The following is a 17,500-nucleotide window of genomic DNA, read 5'->3' as shown; positions in this document are numbered from 1 at the left end:
AAAGATGAATTTTGATTGGGCCAAATTTGACTTCGAGTCACCCAAACATTCTGCCAGGTCTCCCAGACCCCAACACCAAATGATACACTTTTTGTTTAGAGACCTTCAGACTTGGCAGAAATTGTCCAAATCAGTTTCGTAGTGTTTATATAGCTGCTGTGGAGGATATCACGAAGCCTTGTTCCGATACACAGAACTAGAGCGTAGTTATTATATCATTTTAACTTGAAACGGGTCACCCGACACAACATAAGGGTTAAGCCAACATGGAGGAGGGATATGTCGTTTATATTTCAGTGATACAATCTGCTGAGGAAGATCGTGTTCTGTGATTTCACGCTCCAAAATATACCACGTTTTGAGGTTGTTTTGTTTCTGCGGTCACAAATAAACTTTCAACCTCAAATAAAGTCCAGCATTGACTACATTTCACATTTGAGTTCACTGTAAAACTATGCTGATGCTCCCTGCAGTCGTGGCCTCACAGGTCACCATGACAGAATCAGGTTTGAGTGTCAGGTCCATTTCTGAGAGCGACGACTCAGATTGGAGCCCAGACGACCTTCAAGCACACGAGAGGTCACTCACAGTCATTTGAGTCATTATTCTGTTTCCAGGCAGCGTTTTATGTTTTATTGCTAAACAACACACACACATGCACACACACACACACCACACACCACACACACACCACACACACACGGTCGCAGAAGCTTCAGTTTCTTCATCATGTCATAATAAACCTTCCTGTATCTATTCAGTCCTCGGCAGGTTCGATTTGATCTGCCTGTGTGTGTGTGTGTGTGTGTGTGTGTGTGTGTGTGTGTGTGTGTGTGTGTGTGTGTGTGTGTGTGTGTGTGTGTCTGTCTCTGTCTGTCTGTCTGTCTGTGTCTGTCTGTCTGTCTGTCTGTCTGTCTGTGGTGTGTGTCTGTCTGTCTGTCCGTCTGTCTGTCTGTCTGTCGTCCGTCCGTCCGTCCGTCCGTCCGTCCGTCCGTCCGTCCGTGTGTGTGTGTGTGTGTGTGTGTGTGTGTGTGTGTGTGTGTGTGTGTGTGTGTGTGTGTGTGTGTGGCTGTCTGTCTGTCTATCTGTCTGTCTGTCTGTCTGTCTGTGTGTGTTTTAGATGTATACTCTCACTATTGCTCGGGTGCTGTGGATACATCTAGACGTAAAATGCACTGCAAAAACTGCAAATCTAACCAAGTGTAATAATCTTATATTTAGATTTACATACTCAATACTGTGGGCAATCCCCAAAGGAGCAATTCGAGGTGAAGTGTCTTCAGGGACACAACGACATGCTGACTGCAGTGGGGTTTGAACCTATGCTCCCCTGATCCTAACACCAACGCACTATCCACTGCGCCACACACCTCCCTAAATCTCATTTAAAGTAATTTGATGCTAAAAGTACCCTATAGTTTTGAGTGATAATAGGCTTCTTTTGCATTAAATAGGCTTAACATTGCTTGAAATTAGTCTTTTTAATCTTATTTAAGATTGTATGTGCTATAATGATAGTCGGACAGCCTGACTTGTTTTAAGACATCTTATCAAGTGAAATGTGCTTACTGCACTGGCAGCCATGTGCTAGTTTTAAGTGCAAGCATGCTTATATTTAGAACGTTTGGCCTTAAATTTGACAGGGCGTTTTTGCAGTGTGCCGCCATGTGACCGTTCTAAGTAAAACCGTTTTAATTTTTAAAGGAAGTCCTTCTGTGGATTTGATTTTGAACTGCTTTGAAAATGTACAGCTTAAGACTAAAACCAACCAACCTGATGAATCACCTGAGCGATCAATCATCTGACAGTCATTGAGGTGAGATGTTTCTCAGTTTCATCCGTTCTTAAAGCCCTATTTACAACATGGCTGCTATCAGATGAATTGTAGTGAGCTTGTTTTAGTGTTAATGGATATTGCCAAAGTGATATAGTACTTAGCTGCATAGACAGAAAGGAAAACAGAAAGACAGCGAGGACATCTGCATAACAAACAAATCATGTTGTGCATCTTAACACAACGTACACTTGAATTAAAACAGCGTCTGCTCAGTTCCAAATATTATTTATCACATTAGAGAGCATCTTCAAGGCGGCATTGAACAGTTGTTTTCTGGAAATATGTAAATTAAGCTTTGCCACTCAACATTATTGTCTGTAAAGTTGTTTGTTTGCTGCTGTGGTTTGTGGGCTGCTTTCGGATGCAGGCCATTAGGCTCTCGTGTTTCTTCCTCCATGGAAGCCTGCGTGTGTGTGTGTGTGTGTGTGTGTGTTGTGTGTGTGTGTGTGTGTGTGTGGTGGTGTGTGTGTGTGTGTGTGTGTGTGTGTGCGGTGGCGTGCGTGCGTGCGTGCGTGTGCGTGCGTGCGTGCGTGTGTGTGTGTGTGTTTGTGTGTATAATGTGCCTGTAAAGTGCATGCTGAAATTCTTTTGGCTGTGACTGATCCATTTCCTGACGGGAAAAAGTGAAGAGAGCGGGAAGTGTTGCCCATTAAGGCTCATCTGCGTCGGCCAGCCAATCACAGCGAGGCGAGAGGCCTGCTGGGAGCGACCAGGTTATAAATACAAAGTGACGACAACAGCCATGATGTGTGCAGCACGGAGACAGGAAGCGTGCTGCAGAGACACGGAGACACAGGAGAAAGAAGAGGAGACGGGACATGTACATGACGCTGAGCGTGGAAGACAGATGTAGGGAAGAAACAGAGAACAAAGGTCAGGTTGTCTCCGAGAATCTTTTACACATCAGTACGGGTCGATGCAGAAACCATTTAAAGAGCCAAGGCTGAGAGACTAAAATCGTATTGCCCTGTTACTCATGTCCTGCATGAACCAAACACACGACAGAGAGAGATATCATTTGGGACAGGCGGTCTGCAGATCACATAAAGGAGATGAACCTTTTATCCTATCATAATCAATCTGAACAAGTCATTCAAAATGCATTTCAAAAGTTGTTGTTTATTCCAATTTGCAAATGTGCGCATTATTTATATCACAGGAAGTCAAAGTGCAAGTCTTCTATTATTCACATCCTCTAAAAAAATATGTTTACCGTATACAAATTTGGTAAAAGTTACATTCATTGAAATTCATCAAGACTTTCTTCACAAGAAAACCCCAAAGGAGTCTGGGTAAAAAACAATATATGTGTTTCAGCTGCATCAATTCTGCTATTGAGACGTTTCTTTGTGTCTGTGGAATGTTTTTAACGACAACATCTTTACATAACTTGTAATGGCCAAATTAAAAGGTTTTAAAATGGTTTTATGTATTTTATGAGGCTACAGCGGTTACATAAACAAATATTACATCTCCTACATCTGACTTACAGATCATTTCCCTCTAAGATAAACAGACATTAAATATATGCCTCTGTGTTTGCTTCTCTCCTTGAATGAGAGACAGGGGAGTATCGTCTAAGAAATGGCTCTGCTTTCTCCGCTGATCACATGACTAGATAAACACACACCACACCCACACACACACACACACACCACCCCACACACACACACACACACACACACACACACACACACACACGATTCATCAATATTTCAGTGATGCAGCCCCCCATGCTGAAAGATGGAGAGCGAGCAGCGATGAGCTCTTTCTGATCATCAGCCAACACACACACACACACACAACACACACCACAACACACAGCACGACCCACACACACCACAACACACACACACCACACCACACCACACACACACCCACACACACAGAGACACAACACACACACACACACACACACACACAAACACACACACACACACACACACACACACACACACACAGATAGAGATACACACTACATACACACACACACACACACACAACACACACCACACACCACACACACACACACACACACACACACACACACAATACACACACACACCACACACACACACACACACAAACACCACACAAACACACACAACATCCCTCTCTCTTTCCTGCCTCGTTTCTTCTGCTCTAATGAGACAGGAAGTAAGCTTTATAACAGGAAACAGTCATTCTAACTATGATGTAAGGCAACTATTTGCCTGTGTGTGTGTGTGTGTGTGTGTGTGTGTTTGTGTGTGTGTGTGTGTGTGTTGTGTGTGTGTGTGTGTGTGTGTGTGTGTGTGTGTGTGTGTGTGTGTGTGTGTGTGTGTGTGTGTGTGTGTGTGTGTGTGTGTGTGTGCGTGTGTGTGTGTGTTATACAATCCATTCATCGTGCCTAATGTACGTCTACTGAATATTTGGAGAGCTGACATGCACTCACAGTGTGTATGTGCATGTTTGAGTGAGTGTTTTGTTACAGGGCATTATCATCGGTGATCCTGCTTTCTGATTGGCTGAACTTCAGCTGACAGGATGCAGGAAAGACCTTAATGCAATTTCATCCATAAACAAAAGACAACAAAGACTGCAAGATGCATTCATGGTCAAAATAGAATCATATAATTGGCTTACATCAGAAAGATTCAATTATGATCCTGCTCCAGGCTGGGTTAGCTTCTTTTGTTTGCTGTAAAGCCAATCATTATGGTTTCTATATTTGACTTTTTCAAAAAGTAAATTAAGATAATTTGGAGTGAAACAGCCCCACAGACTTTATCCAGGCAGTTTTCCATGAATGCATATCTATTTCAGTCTCAATGTATTAGTAGATTCACACTCTTGTGAGCTGTTATCATACACAAGTATTTTTTGGAGATATTTCCAAATAATTATTTCAGATTCCAATTTTAGGATGCATGAAATTGACCTATTTTTACTGTGCTATTCCCCTGGGAAAAAGGAATTTTCCAAGAAATACTGACAGGAAACAACAAGTTATGTTGTGAAAGCAAAGCATAACTAATGTTAAATGAATGCCAGTAATAGCTGACAATATTTACCTCAATAAATTCACATTTTTATACCCTTATTTTGCTTTTGTGGTATAAAAAGTGCACATCTTTCTTATTGCTAAGTATGATGCATTTAGTACTGGAAGCTATATGAAACTAATACTGGTAAAAGAGCAGACTAATCTATTCATATAATTAGTTAAAATATATAAAATAATTGTGTTTATTTATTTTGATTACGATAATGTGTCTATCAAAAGTGTGCCATACTGTTTTATTAAATGTTGTTCTTTTTTTTACTTGAAATAATTGTTACATATTCAAAAATAAATAAAAGAGTTAGGAAATCATTAGTTGCACTTTAAAAAAATTGTGCAAATGAACACAATGTTTTTGCCAAACCGTCGAAAATCCTGATTCGACATTAGTGCATGACATTCTCCTGATTATACTTTCATCCTTGCAATGGTGTTCAATTCAAGACTTCTAGGCAACTTGTAAAACAGTTCTGTTACAGTGTTAGTACTTTTATTTACCCTTATGTTCTGTTCGGGTCTCCCGTGACCGGTTTCAAGTTAAAATTATATAATGACTACGCTCTAGTTTTGTGTATCTGAACAAGGCTTCGTGATATCCTCCACAACAGCTATATAAACACTACCAAACAGATTTTGACAATTCTAGCCAAGTCTGAAGGTCTCTAAAAAAAAAGTGTATAATTTGGTGTTGGGGTCTGGGGAGACCCGGCAGAATTGTTTTGGGTGACTCGGAGTCAAATTTGGCCCAATCAAGATTCATCTTTGACCTTAGACACCCCTCCCCCCCCCTTCATCAACTGCACGTGTGCAATATGTGGTGTGATGTGTTTTGGGCATAGAATACAATTTTTAATGCGTTTTGGACTGAAATTAATTATGGGTCAAAATTAACCCGCGAACACCATGAATGGTAACAGCTTTCGAACCCAACACAAGGGTTAAAGCGAAAAGCTCTGTATCCTTTTCCTTCCACCGCTATGTGTACATTACAGCTGGTGGACCTCCAGCAGAGCAGCAACAGCTAACAACAGTTGCAAACATAACGAAACACAGTCCACACGATGGAGCGCTGCACCTTGGAGCCAGTTAGCTCGCAGCACCCTGCAGAAACACAAGCTGACCCTACACTGATTCACAAGCCTGGAACCTGACCTACTTACATCTGTTGTGTGAATGTGCGTGAGGGGGAGAGAAAGGGAGGGAAAGGGAGTCGATTTCTATCTATAATTGGTCATTTCTGAGCTAATTTTTCCAGCCATACTCTCAATCTGTCTCTGCCGAGCAACCCCTTTCTCATTGGTTAACAAAGCAGAGAGAAAAATGGAACCTTCAGGCCACCAGGCTGTGATTGGTTGGCTAATACCAAGCTCAGCCAATCAGAGGAAAGATAGGCTGGAGCTGATTGATCAGACTGTGGTGCGATCACAGTGAAGTCATGGGTAGGGTACTAATTAGAAGTTAATGATGAAGTGCATGTTTTATGTGGTACATTTTTGAATATATCATCATATGATTATATATTTTGAATTTTTTTTTTAAATATCCAACCTCTTTTTAAACGCTGTCTATACGGGGTAATAGGGTGGATTTTCCTTTTTAAAAAAACAAACAAGGATAACCAGTTGTGAGCATGAATTGCGGCGACAGCACTGAGGTAAAAACCTCAAATAGAAATAAAGGGTTCTTTGTCGACATCCTAATCATATAAAACTGATCTGTGACCCAAACATGTGGCTAGTTGTTGCGTTTATTCCCACAGTGTACACAGTAAAAAAGGGTTTTCTAGCTTTAGAGTTCAACTATTTTAATGTTAATCTTCTGACAAAACAGCTTTTCTTTTAACGGTAAAATATGGAATCAAACTCCACCTTTAACCGTAAACTCAGTTTCAGTTTTAATGTCCGTATACTGTTTGTAGAAAAAGTTCTACAGTACATATTGTGGTGAAATGCTGGCAAACAACTGCCATGTTTTGCTGTAATTACAACACTTTTTCCCAGTAAATTCCATAAAACCATCAAATCCTAAAACATGAACATCTCTCAATAATTTCAGAGTTCCCCACTCTGTCTGTGCACTGATCCTGACACTCATGCATTACTACTGTAAGTGAAAGACTTTAAAATGTGCTTCACAAATACATGTTTTCAAACGTAATACTAGGTCATATCGTTGAACAGCAGTGTACCGTAGTTTCTAGCTAACAAAAGTATACGTTTTCTAGGGACTTTCAGCTGCGTATTAAATAGTGAATATTTGGGGCTGCAGGATGTGGAATTGACATAACCTATAATGTTTGTGTATCGTAATGAAGGAACATGTCACCTTGTAGATGTTTTTTCATGAGTTTTATGACAATTTTACGACTTCGCGTCGAAAGGAGCCAGTTGAGGTGGTTCGGGCACCTAGTAAGGATGCCAACTGGGCGCCTCGTGTTCCAGGCACGTCCAGCTGGGAGGAGACCGAGGGGTAGACCTAGGACCAGGTGGAGGGATTATATCTCTTCGCTGGCCTGGGAGCGCCTTGACATCCCCCAGTCAGAGCTGGTTGATGTGGGGAAAGGAACGTTTGGGCTCTCTGCTGGAACTGCTACCCCCGCGACCCGACCATAAGCGGGAGAAGATGGATGGATGGAATAAACAGAATATTGCCAGACGTTTGCAGGTTTTCTTTCTAAACAAACAGACCGATGCAGCATAGGCAGGAAATGCTTCACGTCTTTAATCATCTTCCTCTTCTGGGCACAGATGATTCTCAGCGCTCACAGTCAGCATCAAACACACAGAGGCAAACCCCGTCTGAACTGCGGTGTGTTCATAGTAGATTTTATACGATTCTGCACAAAACTGCATTAGCCCGACAGCGCTTTAGAGGACAACGTAATGGGAAATACGAGAAGCCTTGCACACATTCGTACATGAAAGCACTCAGTGTGAAGGGCACGGCATCAGGCCATACATTAGCTCCGTCTCATGGGACTTTCCCACACCTCATACCTTCACACAGAAGGAAGAGGAGCACACAATAAAGATGAGGCTGAAACTAAATATAGCTTACGAACCTTGAGAATTAGTTTACTATAGGAAGGCAAGAGTGCTGCAATATTTTTGCCAATTTGACAGATTTGAGACCTTTAGAGTGTTTGCTGCAGTGTACATTATTCTATTAAAAACAATGGCAATGTTATCTACTATATCACAGTGTAATGCAGTCACAATGCATGCAGTCACATGGGTTTAAGTGGGTCATCTCTTCCTGTTTTTACAGCACCACCTACACAGGCTTTTTATTACCCATCACACCTCAGCATTTGGAGTAGACACTGCTAGGTTGAGTGATAGGTAGTAAAACGTAAAGAACAACATTTTATTTTTCCTAAATAACACAGAATTTATAAAAGAAAAAAGGGATACTAGTAAGTATTGTTATTACAAACAACCTCAACTTTCCCGTCTCTTATTCTCGTTCTATAGATAACTTTTCCCTCCTCTCATTTCCTCACGTTATGACCGGTGCAGCTCAGTAAAATGATCCCGTAGTGATTCATGTCGGACGGTAACGGCTGCAGCTGCAGTATTTTCGACTGTGTTCACTCAGTCATTCTGCATGGCTGACTTATTGACTTATTACGTGAATCAGAGGCGTAATTAATTCAGCTCAGTCATATGGAATATTCAGCACTGACATTATAAGCTACATTGGTCATCAGTTCCTGTCTGGATATATGAGACATCAGACAACTGTAGAGAAAGGGCAACCGCCACCCGTCAGTGGAACCACATACATATTTATATATCACCAAACACAAATGTCATGTGATCATATGAGTTTGTTAATAAGCATCAGTTTCCTTGTCTACTACACACGTACATAAATATATATAAATATACACACGTCACACACACAGTCTAGATATGGAGAGCACAGATTTACAGTCCCTTAAAAACAGCTCATCAGATATCACCACAGACCTCATGCCCTGGGTGTGTGTGTGTGTGGTGTGTGTGGTGTGTGGTGTGTGTGGTGTGTGTGGGTGTGTGTGTTGTGTGTGTGTGGTGTGTGTTGTGTGTGTGTTTGTGTGTGTGTATGTATGTTGTGGTGTGTGTGTGTGTGGTGTGTGTGTGGGTGTGTGTGTGGGTGTGTGTTGTGTGTGTGTGTGTGTGTGGGTGTTGTGTGTGTGGTGTGTGGTGTGTGTGTGTGTGTTGGTGTGGTGTGTGTGTGTGTGTGTGTGTGTTGTGTGTGTGTGTAAAAGAGATAGAAACAGAGACATGAGTGTGTTCATTGGGAATATTGATCTGTAAGTTAGTCTTTTTGCTCTTTAACAACCTTCCGTGACATTCAGGTTGTGATAAATACTTGATGTGATGGTGGTTGTAAATGGCCTCCATCATTGTTTGGCATCTTTGTTTTGTCCTAAATGATGTTTCCATGAAATCCAAATCTGTGCATGTTTGTATCTGATCGTTGTTCATGGTGAAATAGTTTTTTCAAAGCAACCCTATGACTGCAAAAGTATTGAAGGTCTCTTATATTCAGCACTTAGAGTGTTATGTATAACTTGGGCTGTTAATTTGATTGGTTAAAGAAATAAAACACTGCCTCTCACCTTGTACTTGGCGGTGAGTTGCTCTGTGGCCTCCTGCTCCTTCCTCAGATCTCCCATCATCCTCTCCTTCTCTCCCAGGAGCCTCTGCTTCTCATCAGCCAACATGAACTGATCTTCTCTGATGTCCTGTTTCTCCCTTTCCAGTCTTTGCTCCTCCAGCTTCACGTACTCCTCCACCGCCTTTTCCTCCTCGCCATCCGTCTCCTCATCCCCATCTCCTTCCCAGTCCTCTCCGTCCACCTGCTCCTTCTTCTGTTTGCTCCTCCACTTCCTGTGATGAAGCTGAGCCCGGAGACGAGCGATCTCCATCTGGAACTCTCGCAGTAGAGCGTTTGGATCCTCGTTGACTCTGGGCTGGTTCTGGATGTTCTTGGCCCTGTTGGCATAACGTAGAGTGGTGAGGGTCTCGTCGTAGTGCTGCGGGGACGGGCCCAAAGTGGCGACCATGACAGTTTTTGCGTTCCCGCCTAAAGAGTCCTGCAAAAGCCGGGTCAGCTTGGAGTCTCGGTACGGGACGTGGCTGCTGCGCCCATCGGCCAGCGCTGAGATCACGTTCCCCAGCGCCGACAAGGACAGGTTGATCTTGGCGGCCTCCTTCAGGCGCTCACCCTGGACGCCTGTCTTCGCTTGACGCTCACTTCCAGCCAGATCCACCAGATTGAGGCGTCCCACCCGGATGTGCTTCCTCCCATCTGGTCCAGGCTGGCTGCACTCTACTGTAATCAGGAACAGAGCGTGGGATCGGGACGAGTGTTCGTTCATGTCCGTCGCCCCAACCGCCCTCGCCTGGTTGCCCACGTTCATCACCTCCTCGATCTCCTTGATGCTCTTGCAGACACACGATGTGAGGTCACTAACGTAAACCCCAGAGTCCGGATTCTCCCGGAGCTCCAGGGCTTTGGCATTCCCGTGGTTCGGATCCAGGAGATCCCGAACCTCCTCCAGGTAGATCTCGAGGGGACGCCCTCACCAGGTACTGCCTATCAGACTGTGAGCGGGAGATGTGTGTGAAGATGTGATCAAAAGCGTTGGGGATCACGCCACGTTTCTCGGGGTCCATCCACGCCCCCATCATGGTGTACGTCTTCCCAGTTCCGGTTTGTCCGTACGCAAATATGGTGCCATTGAACCCTGCGAGAACCGAATCTATCAGAGGTCTCACGCTCTCGTCGTACAGATCTCGCTGTTTGGAGTTTGCATCATAAACTGCATCGAATGTGAATGTTTTCTGGGGCTCGCTGGCTGTGGCTCGAGGGTTTCTGAGGATCACCTGTCCGAGCCGGATGTCCATCTTCACGATGCTCCCTGCAGGCCCATTGGACTCCTCTCTCCGGTTCAAGGGCCGGCATCGAACTACCACCTTCACTGACTCGCTGCTCTTATTTTTAGACATGATTGCCTCTCTCGTTGTAACCAACAAAGGACAATTTATAAAATGACAATCAAAAAATAGGCCTTTAATCAGCCTGCTGTCTGCGAGCAAATTGTGTAACCATTGATTTTTTTAAATCATTAATAACACATTCAGTAATGCTACCTGATTATATCATAAAAGGAAAATAGCCACAGTCCCTTAGAAAAAACAGACTAATTACCAAGATATTCTGAGCTGTGTCTATGCCTAATGGCTAATCTCCTTTCATTATTGTCTGTAATATTAGCTCACTAACACACACACCACACACACACACGGTCAGCAGCTCTCACAGGATCGACGCTCCATTACAGATCCACGTCCAGATTCACTCGGTGAAAAAAAAAATCCAACAATGCCGACAATAATAGCGTTCAGTTCAGATGTCACACTCATGTCGTCCTGCTTTTTACACGCCCGGTAGATCCGCTACACACACCGCCGTCCCGCATCCTCTCCGCCACTCACTGATGCTCCGAGCTCGGACTGTGCGGAGAGACGGAGCTCCTGTCCTGTACCCAAAACACACACACACACACACACACACACACACACACACACACACACACACACACACACACACACACACACACACACCCACACACACACACACACACACCACACACACACACACACCCCACAACACACACACACACACACACACATTATACACACACAACCACACACCTTCATTCAAACACCACACCCCACATCACTGCGGAGTGGAACAAAGGATTATGGGAATGGAGTTTCGTCTCGTTGTTGAGTTGATCCTTTTCCAAGACTGCCAGCATCTCCTTATATGAAGGCTACACACTGTTCATTTAGTTAGTATTGAAGAATGTGTCTTTTTTTATCATTATAAATTATAATGTAGCCTACTATGCTGATGCCCACACAGTTTTAGATATTTATTTCATATTAAGGTTAGTTTAAAACAAAATGTGTGCCCTTTTTAGTTGGAAATAGATAGCCTATAAGTGTAGATTTGAATTGATTCAACTTTTAATTTCCCACATGTAAATACTACATACTTTCCTCTCTATTTCCTCTTTTATATTTGGGTTATACTCTTGTATGGATCTTTATCTGTCTTTAACCAAGTATATTGCCTGTTATTTCTATATGCAAGGTTACATTGATTTAACATGTTCTATATCTATCTCGGGACAGGTGTAACTTTGGTCTTAATTGGAGCATTTGTTTAAGATTATTGCTCAAAAGGCCTATCCTCTGAATTTCTGCCCTTACTTCTTGTAAAGTAGGCCTATATAAAATCCAGCATTAACTTTTCAAATATTAATTTCCTGGAAACGTTAATACATTTAGTAATACGTAAACTGCAGGAACATTTTGAAGTCAACCTCCAAGTTACTCTTAACCTGTTCAGCCCGAGCCTGTTTTCCAAGTCTCAGGCTCGAAAATGACATTCCCAGAACAAATGACCATAACTTCACTTCTAAAAGGGGTAAATTAATAATCTTTTTTTCTCAAAGCAATGATAAACCTGTGAGTTGGATGTTGAGGAGTCAGAATCAATATAGATTTTTTTTATTTTAAAGTAATTCAGATTGAACATAGTAAAAAAATGTAAATTATTGTGTCCGTCCAAAAAGAAAACATTACTTATAGTGAAAACCACCCTTGAATGATGGGATAGTAGACTAAAAGCTTTAGGAGTCCAAACTATAACATATAATAAGTACCCTGTATCAAGATTGATGCAAAACAAGTGACATTTGACCTTTTAGAGAGATTTAGCACAAAAAAAACCCACTTCTGGGGTCATTTGGGTGGATTTGACCCATCTCTGGCCCCCTTTGGTCATTACTCATTTGGAAGCTCTCATACACCAGTTCTTATGCAACTGGGATCCCAAAGCGACATAGATTGAGGACATGGTGGCTAAATGTAAAAAAGACTTTTTAACCATTTTACCATGACACAGCAGCACCACCTGGCGACATAAGTGTGGACTGCATGTGGTCGGAAACTGATCAGGAGATAAGTGTGGGAGGAAACACTGTGGGGGTTTTCTGGAGGATTCCCTTTCAAACCTACCACCATTTTCATATATTTCCTTTTTAATAATGATTGTTTTATGATTGTGCTGGCTTCACTGACCAGAAAGGGGAAGCCAACACAATCACAATCATTCCCCACATACACTCTTAGCCCGGCTTAGTTGACTTTACTACAAATTCGCATGCAAACCCGTTGCCTTAAACCACTTAAGTTTTTACACATGCAAGAAACTCAACAGGTTAAGTTGTATACAAGTAGAACTTTAAGTAGACTTATCTTAGTTTACATTTGTAGGCTTATCTCAAAATCATTAGTTCACATAAATGATGTCTTAGTTGTATGAAATAACTTATTTAAGTTAAATAACATTATTTATCAATGCTTAATATCATGTGTTAATATAAGAAATGTCTTTTATTAAAATTAATTGTACCATTTTGATTTGGGGATTGCATTTATACATTGTTTTACCAGAATTGTATGGAAGGGAAAACATGAAACAATACATTTCCAATGTTTTTATTGACAAAAATAACCTCGTCAACCAGAAGGCAAGCAAAGACAGGAATTAGAACCCACAACATTTAACAATATGTGTGTGAAAACCACACCTGACAGTGAAAGGTCAGCAAACAGTGCTGAACATTAAGATGTCACTGGTAGCAGCTGAACAGTGTCAGTGCATTTCTTTACATTGTAAGATGGTTCTTCAATGTTTGCAACCTTGGCTTTAGTTCATCTTGTGCCAACGTGAGAAGAACCTTTTGGATGAACTGGAATGTGAGCATCATAATCTTGGGGTAGTTGAGATGCAGTGTGTATGTAAGACCAAACAAATTGCTTTTGGCAGGTCTTGGATGTTGTCGATCACAACTTGTCCCTCAAGGATGATCTTCAGCGAGGCTGGGCTGCGATGCAGGGAAGATCAGGGACTAGCACCTTCATGCTCAACCAGGAGGATCCCAATTTCAATGTCGCGGAACGAGTCCTCATCATCAGTGTCCTGAAACGACAGCAACATAAGAGCACAATCAGGACATGTTTCATTAAATAACCATGAATAATGCAATGTAGTCATAAGAGAGTCAGACACATGAGGGAAGGTGTGAGTTGGTTCTGCTGGAATAGAGCACAAACAGATCACTCAAAGAGGTTGGAAAGAGCTGTTGCTATTAGTGTGACCGAGAAATCATATTTTCGTTGTCATCGCAATATGAACATGCGTGATAAAAAAATAGCAATAAACAATTCATAGAAATTATTTAATTTAGGGATGGTATGGAAACCCAATATTAAACGTAACCCACATTTGGTATACCAGCTAAGACAAAAGCTGCAGTGTGCGAAAAAGTACACGTCCCACCGTCCGGGACGTGTTATTTACAATATCGGACAAGTAGATCTTTCAATTGACTTGTCCGGCGGACAAGTTAAGTTTTTCGACCTGATTTATTGACAAATTATTGATACATTCAGTTTACAAAAGGCAGAACTCATTCGCAAATTGTACGTGTCCGCCATTGTTCGTTTAGAAGTGTTAGTTTCGGTTCTGCTTGTCGATTCCTAAGGAAATGCATCTCGCCGCTTTCTGTACAGTTAGACGGGGCGGAGCGGGGCGGGAAGTGTAGCACAGTGGCAGGCTTGGGAAGCAACACTCGGTTCCGAGTAAGAACAAATAACAATTTTTTTCCGGTACCGGGATTAATAAGAGTTGTGAGGACAGGAGGCGAGGCCGAGCCCCGCGGACTGCAGCTCTCTCTATGCTCCGTATCTCTCCTCTCTCTCTCTCTCTCTCTCTTCTCTCTCTCTCCTCTCTCTCTCTCTCTCTCTCTCTCCTCTCTCTCTCTCTCTCTCTCAATTAAACAGTATGTGATTTGTAAATAGGACTTATTTTTACCCTCTCAAAGAACCGGAACCGAAAATAACCGGAATCGAAAAGCAGAACCGGAATCGTTAAAATCCAAACGATACCCAACCCTATGTGTGATGCAGTAAAATCTCACTTCTCACTTACGTTAGCGGTGTCATTAAAAACCGTGGGAAAATGTAAAATACGATGACGAAGAAGAAGATTCCAGTGGCCCCAATTTTTGTCCATTCTGGACAAGTGAAAAATGTATTCGGACAAGTACATTTCCAAACTCACTTGTCCTCATGGACAAGTACTCTCTAAAAACTTTTTCTCACACTGAGCTGTCTGTATGAACTGTTTAGCTCAGTTTGCCACGTATCTTAAAACGTTGCGTATTCTTGTGAATTCACTTGCTGAGAAAAAGCAACCCAGTCGGGTAGCGGTACCTGCAGGCAGTGACCCACAGCAGCAGTGGAAGGAGGACAGAATAAATGATACTGACAGTTGTCTGTGTTCTTCATTCTTTCAAAACTTGCCTCAGTATAATGCGGTCAGGAATATTCAGATTCTTTATTGACATTTTAGATTTTTTTTCCAGTGAGATATTAATGTATATAATGACTGATGCTGGTGTAACCGTTATACTATTGCTGCTCTAGAATCACGACAGGTACAGCTGCTAGAGGAGGGGCTGCTTTGTGTCAGCCAGCAGCACACTTTATAAGATCTGCCACATTTAAAAACAAGTGGCAAACTAACCTACACAGTTAAGACTATATAAGCGGCTTTTGTTTGTAACAATTTCTTCAATATTTATCGGCCAGAACTAATCGTACTAGTGATAAGTGGAACAATCTTAATCTGTAATTGTATAAAACTACGCTCACAGGGTTTTACCAGGGACAGGAACTAACAAATAATGGTGCCTTTAAATACTCTATGAGAAGGTAAGATTACTTACAGAGCCTGCTTTGTAGAAGTCTGTGGGGTTGTCGCCAAGGATAATTGGAAGCCCTCTGAGCACCAGGGTCCGGATATCAGTTGGCTCTGTAGTCTGTTGGGGAGTAAAATGACAACAAGTTACACAGCTAGAATGACAAGAAATTGTTGGTATATTTGACTCTTTACCACAGCTGTAGGACAGGAAAATAACCCCCCCCCCAGAAAGCATATATACATAGACCCTCACATGTACAATAAAGGGAGTAAAAGACCATTCTACCAGGGTCAACAGTTTAACCCGTTACCTTTGAAGACGAACTCTGTCCCGCCCATCACAGCGCTGGCTCACCCACTCACCGTACAGCCCCACGCGGGGCCAGGATGAGTGGTGCAGCTCGTCGGAGCGGAAGATAATCCGGCAGGCGTGCAACCTAAGGACACATTTTGAATTGGGTTTATTACCAAATGATAACTAGAAAAGAAAACGAAAAAATACATGAACTCCACTGCACAACGTTAACTAACCTCTGTACAACGTTAACTAACCTATGCAGAACGTGAACTAACCTCTGTACAACGTTAACTAACCTCTGTACAACGTTAACTAACCTCTGTACAACGTTAACTAACCTCTGTACAACGTTAACTAACCTCTGTACAACGTTAACCAACCTCTGTACAACGTGAACTAACCTCTGTACAACGTTAACTAACCTCTGTACAACGTTAACTAACCTCTGTACAACGTTAACCAACCTCTGTACAACGTGAACTAACCTCTGTACAACGTTAACTAACCTCTGTACAACGTTAACTAACCTCTGTACAACGTTAACCAACCTCTGTACAACGTTAACCAACCTCTGTACACGTTAACTAACCTCTGTACAACGTTAACTAACCTCTGTACAACGTTAACTAACCTCTGTACAACGTTAACCAACCTCTGTACAACGTTAACCAACCTCTGTACAACGTTAACTAACCTCTGTACAACGTTAACTAACCTCTGTACAACGTTAACTAACCTCTGTACAACGTTAACCAACCTCTGTACAACGTTAACTAACCTCTGTACAACGTTAACCAGCCTCTGTACAACGTTAGCTAAACTCTGCTAATATCCCCTTAATGACATGCTCCTTTGAACATTTTGCTAATTACTGTTATAAATGTGACGAATCACTCATATGCAACCTTATGAAAAGCCATTTTAAATCGGTTTTGTTACCATATGAACAGACGTTAAGTAACGTTAGCTAAACGACGTGCAGCTTTAGCGCTAAACTAACTTGCTGTGAGCAGGTCTTTTAGCTAATACATTTTTGACAGAAAGATATCTACAGATAGATATAGATGTTTTCAAACTCACCATTCCACGTAAAGTTATTTTCAAAATTCGGTCGGACCAGACGCAGCAGCAATAATTAGCGGGCTCCTCGGTCTTCACCTCTGACTGCGTGCAGTGCAGCTGCAGCACTCATGCTCATGCTCAATGTGTGTGGAAGCCCCTCTTGCAGAAACGTAACACACCGAGTTATCTCTGCTTAATAGGATTATTGCAATGCACATTTCAGCTAAATAGTGCAAACAACTAATTTGCTTAGTAATGACACAGTCTTTTTACAAAACATGAACGGCATTATTAATGACAGCTTAACATTTTAATTTCAATAAAATCCGGGTTTAGAGTGTGGGGAATTAAAAAAATATATACAACCCTGACTGCAAAAGCTAGACCAAAAGAAATTAAAACAAAAAGTGTAAGCACCAAAACAGAG

At 42.1% G+C, this 17,500-nt stretch overlaps 1 protein-coding gene and 1 long non-coding RNA gene across 2 annotated transcripts in view; both read right to left on the bottom strand.

Moving 5' to 3' along the window:
* The window catches only part of LOC117439482 (kinesin-like protein KIF3C), a 27,679-nt gene extending 16,698 nt beyond the window's left edge, over nucleotides 1-10,981 (bottom strand). The window contains 2 exon segments of the mRNA XM_034075373.2: nucleotides 9,477-10,444; nucleotides 10,446-10,981. Coding sequence (XP_033931264.1) covers nucleotides 9,477-10,444; nucleotides 10,446-10,879 — 1,402 coding nt within the window. The 5' untranslated portion in view covers nucleotides 10,880-10,981.
* A 2,485-nt stretch (nucleotides 10,982-13,466) lies between these two features.
* On the bottom strand, nucleotides 13,467-17,247 carry LOC117439489 (uncharacterized). Its single transcript, XR_004551164.2, has 4 exons — nucleotides 17,092-17,247; nucleotides 16,025-16,150; nucleotides 15,739-15,831; nucleotides 13,467-13,928 (listed from the first exon to the last, which is right to left on the bottom strand). It is a non-coding gene; the product is annotated as an uncharacterized lncRNA (long non-coding RNA).
* Nucleotides 17,248-17,500: the final 253 nt, after the last annotated feature.

The sequence above is a fragment of the Pseudochaenichthys georgianus genome, chromosome 24 (assembly GCF_902827115.2).
Source record: "Pseudochaenichthys georgianus chromosome 24, fPseGeo1.2, whole genome shotgun sequence".
NCBI lineage: Eukaryota > Metazoa > Chordata > Actinopteri > Perciformes > Channichthyidae > Pseudochaenichthys > Pseudochaenichthys georgianus.
Note: the sequence above shows the minus strand (reverse complement) of the source record. Positions and strands in the feature narration are given on the sequence as shown.